The sequence below is a fragment of the Pteropus alecto genome, unplaced genomic scaffold, assembly GCF_000325575.1.
Source record: "Pteropus alecto unplaced genomic scaffold, ASM32557v1 scaffold40, whole genome shotgun sequence".
In the NCBI taxonomy this organism is placed as follows: Eukaryota; Metazoa; Chordata; class Mammalia; order Chiroptera; family Pteropodidae; genus Pteropus; species Pteropus alecto.
Window position 1 is genome coordinate 20,276,332 of NW_006431919.1, and position 7,715 is coordinate 20,284,046.

The window sequence follows — 7,715 nt, forward strand, 5'->3', positions numbered from 1 at the left end:
AAATGAAATTGAATCTTTTCTCTTTTGTTTCAGATATTTTCCTATATAATTCCAGAATGCCTTCAGAGAGCCATGTTAAGACTGCTTCATTACCTCTTTCACACACGGTATTTATATTTCAGAGTTTAAATATTATCGTCTGTTTTGGTTGTTAATTGTTGCTATCCTGTAGCTTCAGAGTAATAATAATAATAGATAACATGTACTAAGTACGTATTACGTGCTAGGCACTTTGTAAAATGTTTCATATAGTTTCTTATGTACCTATTTCCTTTCAGAAACCACACTTTCATTATCCTGCACCTCACATTGCAAGGGATGGTTTATGCTGAATACACCTGGGAAATATTTGGCTACTGTCGAGCGCTGGAACTCTCCTTATATTCCCTTTCTCTGCCTTATCTGCTGCTGATTGTAAACTTGGTTTTTTTCACCCTAAGTTGTGTAACTGACCCTGGTAAGTTAAAGCTCTTAGTATAGAGACTGGCGACGGCTCAGCTGTCAGTCTTACCGACAGTGCCGCAAACAAGTAGTGATCCCTCTGAGGACTTTGCAAACGATTTGATGTATATTGTTTGCGTGGTCTTTCAGTTTTGAGTGTTTTCTTATTTTATCTTTTTCTTCTTTGAGCCATGGGTTATTTAGAACTGTTTAAAATTTTCCATACAAGTTTTTTAGTTTAATTTTTTAATACTTTCACTTAATGTGTTATATAGAGAGGTTATGGTCTGTAGGATACTGTTTCTTTTGAAAATTTTATTGATATTTGTATTATGCCTGGGTGTGTGGTCAGGTTTTGTACCTGATCTGTGTGTGCTTCAAAAGAATGTGTTCTTGGGTACAGAGAACCCTGTAAGTATATAGGATCAAGTTTGTTAATAATGTTCCAGTCTTTTATAGTCATACTAATTTTTTTGTGTTTGATCAATTACTGACAGTTACGTTATCTCATTCTAATGGTAGATTTGACAGATTTCTCCTTGTAGTTAATTTTTGCTTCACATATTTTGAAACTGTGTTTGTACGTTAGTTAATTACGTAGTATTGGATACATTCAAGTTTAGAATTACTATCATCTCTTTTTTAAATCTTTTTTAAAAATATAATGAATTCCTGTCACTAGTAATACTCATTGCTCTCAAGTCTCTTTTGTCTGATACTAATATTATTATATTTTGATTGATATTATGTATCTTTTGATTGATATTATGCTTGTTTTTTTCTGCCGTTCTTTTAACTTTTCCTGTTCTTGAAGCACTAAATGTCCATCAACATAAACTGTGGTTTACCTATTCCGTGGACTATTATTCAGCAATAAGGAATGAAGTACTTATTATACATGCTACAACATGGATGAACCTTGAAAACATGATGTTAAGTGAAAGAAACCAGATTTAAAAGACCACATATTGTATGATTCCATTTATATAAAGTATCCAGAAAAGGCAAATCTGTAGAGACAGAACATTGATTAGCGTTTGCCAGGGACTGGGAGATTTAGAGAGAAATGGAGAGCGATTTTCAGGGTTAAGAAAATGTTCTAAAGTTGATCGCGGTGATGTTCGCACAACTCTGTGAATGTACTCAAAACCATTGAATCGTACATTTTAAATGGGTAAATTAGTTTTATGAATTATATCTCAATAAAGCTGCTAAGAAGTCTAAAATGAATTATTTAAAGTAGTAAATATAGCAGCTTTAGTTGTGCTGTGTGTGGACAGGTTTTGTGAATATCCAGTCCACTGTATTGCTTAAAACTGACATTTGTTCCTCTTTTCAGGTACCATAACAAAAGCAAACGAATTATTGTTTCTTCAAGTTTATGAATTTGATGAAGTGATGTTCCCAAAGAACATGAGGTGCTCTACTTGTGGTTTAAGGAAGCCAGCGCGATCCAAGCACTGCAGTAAGTGTGGCTCTGGCTGCCCCAGCTCTAGCCTCTCACGGACACGTGGGCTTCGTCTGTAAGGGAGTGTTACATAGGTCAAAGGGCAGGGCCACTTGACCCCCATACGTGGGGCAGCCACTGCTGGTAGAGGTTTCTTCTCGGTGACTGGAGGTGAGGCCTTGTGTGCTCGTGTAGTGGGCAACCCTCGGTCTGGGCATGACAACCCTTCCCTTGTCACATGGCAAAGCATACTGCCCAAGACAGGTTTCTGCAGGATGTTGTGCTTGCAGATTTCAGTCTCAGCTGAGTCTGTTTTTCTGGGGAGTTACCAAGATTCTAGACTAGTGCTGTCCAACAAAAATACAGTGTGAGCCACATACGTGATTTTAAATGTTCTCATTGCCACATTACAAAAGTAAAAAAGAAATAGGTGAAATTAATTTTAATCATGTATTTTATTTACCCAACATATCTAAAATACTCTAACATGTAATCAGTATAAAAAATCATTTGTGGGATAGTTTATGTTCTCTTTTGTCATATGAAGTCTTTGAAATCTGATGTGTAGTTTACATTTATAGCACATCTCAATCCAGACACCAAATTTTCATTGGAAATACTTGATCTGTATTTAGTTTTTATAAAATTTACAGTTGGAAGAGCAGATTTCTATACCCAAGCCATTCCAAACATTCTTAAAAGTATTTAAATAATCGAATCAGTACCAATATTCATTTTCCTTTAATACACATATCTACATTGACATAATGGTTCATATTTATCAGAAGAATTTGACTTTAAAGCAAAAGCATTAGTTTTAAAAATGATTAAGTTAAGTAAATTCACTAACTCTTGCGTCGTCTCAGTATTATTCACATTGATCTCAAAAGGAGCATTGCACAAATTGAAAAACAACTGTAAATTTATCGATACCAACAAGTATTCTTCAAGTTTTTCTTTTAGCCACATTTCCAATGCTCAATACCTATCTGTGGCTGGGCTGGTGGCTACTGTTTTGTGTTTTGAACAACGCAATTCTAAAAGCTGGGTGACCACAGCTGCCATTTCCTCCAGCTCATACTGCCCGTATGTATGTCAGTAGGTGTGCCTGGCGTCATTGTCTCATCAAGGACCAACGCAGGGTTGTGGCTCCCCGTTTCTGTGCAGGTGTGTGTAACCGATGTGTGCACCGTTTTGACCATCACTGCGTCTGGGTGAACAACTGCATCGGGGCCTGGAACACCAGGTACTTCCTCATCTACCTCTTGACGTTGACGGCCTCAGCTGCCACCGTGGCCACTGTGACCACTATGTTTCTGGTCCGGTTGGTGATGGTGTCGGACTTGAACCTGGAGACTTACGTTGATGACCTTGGACACTTCCAAGTTATTGACACCGTCTTTCTTGTTCAGGTAACTGATTATTCAGGTAAGTATGGTGTGCGGGGTATGTTTCTAACTTCAGGTTTCAAAATTGGAAAAAGGACATACATTCGCCCAGTACAAACATGAAGCCGTTCCTTTTAAAAAATTGATATGTAATCTTTTAAAATGGATAAATAATTCACATACCATAAAATTCACTCTTTTAAAGTACCCGTTCAGTGGTGTTAGTATAGTCACAGAGTTGTGTAACCATCGCTGATTTCAGAATGTTTCATCACCTCAGAAAGAAACCCGCTCCTGTCAGCAGTCACTCCCCGTGCCCTTCTCCCTCGACTGTGGCTGTCACTAATCCGCTTTCTGTCTCTTTTTTGGACATATAATTTGGACATTTTGGACATTCGATTTGCCTTTTTTGGACATTTTATGTAAATGGAATCATACGATCTGGCCTTTTGGATCGGCTTCTTTCCCTGAGCACAGTGTTTTCAAGGTTGATCCATGTCGTGGCGTGAATCAGTACTTCGTGCCTCGTTATGGCTGAAAAATACCCCATTGATAGGTACCACATTTTCTTCCATTCCTCAGTTGATGGACGTGTGAGTGTTTCCACTTTCTCTCTATTTTTGAATAATGCTGCTTTGAGCATTTGTATACAAGTTTTTCTGTGGACATAGGTTTTTATTTCTCTTGAGTTATACCTAGGAGTAGAATTGCTGCGGGGTCATATGGTAACTCTCTTTGTAATCATTTGAGGAACTGCCACACTTTTCCAGAGCAGCTGCACCATTTACCTTCCCACCTGCAGTGTGCGAAGGTTCCAGTTTCTCCGCATCCTTGCCAACACTGATTATCGATCTTTCTTATTATAATCATCCTAGCTCTTTTACCTCCTCGAGCCAGAACCCATTTAATAGTTATGTGTCACATTCAAATGTCTTCTTAGTCTCTTTTGGTCTAAAACAGTGCCCCACGTTTTTCATGAAATAGATATCTAGTTGCCTATTAGAATGTCCGATGTTCTAGATTTGTCTTTTTCCTAATTGTGTCATCTAATCTTTCTTTGTTTTCTTGTGTTATTGTAAACCAGAGGTTCTAGAGCCTGGATTAGATTCAGTTTAAATTTTCTTGGCAAAAAAGCTTCCTAGGTAGAGACGTAACCTAGAATCAGTGGAGCCTGGGTTGATTCATTGGTGAAGGTGGTGTCTACCAGCTGTCTCCATTGGTGAAGTACATTTTCCCCTTGGCAGTGAGTAATCTGTGTATGTGGTTTTGGTTCTGTATTTAGGAGTTTCTTTAGGATAGATTCAAAAATATATAAAGACTAGGTTAAAGATTATCAACAGTTGTAAGTCTTTTGATATTAACATCTATTGTCAAATTGTTTTTTGAAACCTCGTTCTTAGAACAATGTGTACGTGGTCATTTTACTGCATCAGAGCCGACATTGACGCTGCCTGTGGGTGAGAGGTGCCTCTAGTTTAATAGGAAAACTTGGTGCGCCCTTTTTAAAAATTATATTCTTTCATTACTTTGATTACTTTCCTCGATTGTCAGTCATTTGTATATGTTTTTTTTTGTGAATGATGTCCTTTCATTGTTTACCTGTTTGATATTAGAGTAGCTTTTGATTTGAGGTCTTTATGTAATAATGATGGGTCCTTCTTGTTGTATTTGTTTTCTATTTGTGTATTGTTTTCATATAAAAAATTGTGAACTTTCTTCCTCATCAAATCTATTTTCTTTGTGACCTCAATTAGAAACTCCCCCATCAAGGGTTTTGGTAATCATTTGTTCCTCTTTTTATCTAACTTTCAAAAATATTTAACTCTTTCAAAATTCATTTTATTATAAAAAAAATAAATTATAAAAATTCAAGCAGTCCAGAAGTGCTTAAAAGGAAAAGGAGGGAGGAATGAGGAATAAGTCAAGATGGTCAAGGGGTACAGACTTCCCAGCGACACACGAATAAGACCCAGGACATGATGCACAGCGTGGCGACTCTAGTTGTGTATTTGAAAGTCGCTAAGACACCAGCTCTTAAAAGTTCTCCTCACACATACAAAAAATTGTAACTGTGAGGTGCTGGATATGTTAACTAACCTTATCGTGGTAATTATTTCTATACATATATATAATCATGTTTTGCACTGCATTGTGCACCTTAAATTTTCACAATGTTATATGTCAGTTATATCTCAAAGCTGGGGTAGGGGAAGAAAAAATTTAAAACATCTTGAAAACAAAATGAAATGAAAACTTATTCCCCTCCCCTCCCAACACTTTCTCCCTGGAGGCAACTGCTTTTGTAGTTCGGTGTGTATATTTCAAGTTTTTTTCCTATGCTTGTTTATACTGCCATACACCTTCCTAGAGTTAGTTTTGTGTTTACACAAATAGGGTACCATTGTGATCCTGGCATGTCATCTTTCTCATTAAAAAATATACTACCAACATCTTTTCCAAATTAGTACATAAAAATTGAACTCATTTTAATGGCTCCTTATTTTTCTATAGTACGACTATCCCAGAATTTTATTCTTCCTCGTGATTGGACAGTTAACTTGTTTCTCGTGGGAAGAGGGCCTGTTAAATTCGGTGCCCTGTACAGTGTGTGCCCTCGTGCATGCGTCTCTGGTGTTTCATTTTAAGAGCGAGCTCTCCTCTATCCATTTGGACCTTATTTTGATGCGTGAACTAAAGTCTACGTGTATGTCTTTGTTTTATAAATAGCTAACTGGCATAGCATCATCTTCTGAGTGTGCAGACTTCGTTTATCCCATATTAAACTCTACATCTAGGATTTCTTCCTAGGCTATTAGTCAGTGCTGTTTATGGTTCTGATTTGTGTCCAATGGGTCAGACATGCACGGAGGTGGGTGAGCTGGGGAGGCAGCTCTGACGGACCCGTGCACAGGACCAGGGACGGTAGGTGCTGACCCTTACTTGTGTCACGACCCAGCTGCCTAACATGCTGCTGCTTCTTTGTTCCTAGTACCTGTTCCTGACCTTCCCAAGGATTGTCTTCATGCTGGGCTTTGTCCTGATTCTGAGTTTCCTCCTGGGCGGCTACCTGTGCTTTGCTCTGTACCTGGCTGCCACCAACCAGACCACTAACGAGTGGTACAGAGGTAACCGGGCCAGGTGCCAGCATTGCCCCGGCACGGTCCGGCCCACATCAGCAGAGCCCTGGGTCTACCGGAACAGTCACTCCCACGGGCTGTGGAGCAACCTTAGAGAGATCTTTCTACCTGCTGCTGTTCATTATGAGAGAAAGAAGAAATAAGAATGGGAAGAGTGTTACTGCCCTTTAAGTACTGTATACATTTATTTATACATATGGATACTTACTTTGTAAGCATTGCTTGTTTGTTTTTTTCTGGTTTCTGCTGTGTATTTATGAATCGGCTTTCAGTGGTTAAAGGAAAGGAAGAGAGAAGTAGCATTTACTGAGTGCCTAATAGAAATCCCCCTCGTTCAGCCTGTTGGGACGAGCTCCTCTGAAGTCCAAGGGGCTCAGAGATGACTTCTCAGAGGCTCTAGTTGGCCTTGGTCTCCCATTCCAGATTTAGGCTCTTGGACAGGAAGGATCTTATGGCTCTGTCCCCTGATGTACAGGAGGGTCACAGGGACTTAAAATTATGCCAGGTTGTCCCCACTTTGATGCCCTTCCCATCTCTCCGAGGGAAAGACCTTGGCTTTGTTTTGTTTTGCCTTGGCTTTTTTTTTCCCCCACGTCTTGAACCATACCCAGCATCCTCACCCAGGCCCGCCCTCCGTCCTGCATGGGTCTTTTACACAAGTCACATTTCTGTACTTGCAGCCTCCTGTCTGCCCTCTACTGGCCTCTTGTGGCCATACTGGAGTCTTTTCTGTCCCATTTTTAAAATCCCAAACTGACCCCCCAGTTAGTTCACTGCAGAGACGAATGCAGGAAAGAGAAAGTGCCAAGAGTTTTTAGGGTGGGCAAGTGTTAGGAGCCGGATAGCTAAGATTCGCATGGCCCTCCTGGTATACCCTGAGGGGGACTGAGGAATAGAGACCCTGGGGACAGGATCTAGGAGTCAGGGGTGGGAAGGCTCCATTTGTCATTGCAGCCCTGTGAGTTCAGACTAGATAGAAACTTCCAGATGAATTGCTGAGTCCTGAACCTGAGCCCTGCGCCTCCACCCTGTCCTTACTGTGGAGAACGCACGGTGCAAAACGTGTAGGCTTTGATCCCCGGGCAAGGGAAGCAAAGGCCGCGTCGACCTGTCTTTCGGGTATGGCAGGGGGCGCAAGACCCACTGAGCGCTCACTGGTGGCTGTGGCACGCGGCTTGCTGGCTCCACACCCCCTCGGTCCCTAGTCGGCAGGCGGTCTCGAGGCCGGGGGGCGGGGCTTGCGGGGCGGGGCGTGTCCCGGCCGCGGCGCAAACTCCTGCGCGCGCGGGCCGAGCCGGCAGG

The 7,715-nt window shown here is 40.7% G+C and overlaps 1 protein-coding gene across 5 annotated transcripts in view; it reads left to right on the top strand.

Moving 5' to 3' along the window:
* The window catches only part of ZDHHC4 (zinc finger DHHC-type containing 4), an 8,783-nt gene extending 2,155 nt beyond the window's left edge, over nucleotides 1-6,628 (top strand). For 3 of the 5 annotated variants that reach the window (XM_015585339.2, XM_006906553.3, XM_006906554.3), the window contains exons 4-8: nucleotides 34-107; nucleotides 279-457; nucleotides 1,781-1,906; nucleotides 3,056-3,300; nucleotides 6,266-6,556. In XM_015585339.2, the coding sequence (XP_015440825.1) occupies nucleotides 34-107; nucleotides 279-457; nucleotides 1,781-1,906; nucleotides 3,056-3,300; nucleotides 6,266-6,556 (915 nt within the window). Of the gene's footprint in view, nucleotides 1-33; nucleotides 108-278; nucleotides 458-1,780; nucleotides 1,907-3,055; nucleotides 3,317-6,265 lie in introns of all 5 variants that reach the window. The other 2 variants (XM_015585338.2, XM_025043142.1) reach the window with 2 other exon arrangements.
* Nucleotides 6,629-7,715: the final 1,087 nt, after the last annotated feature.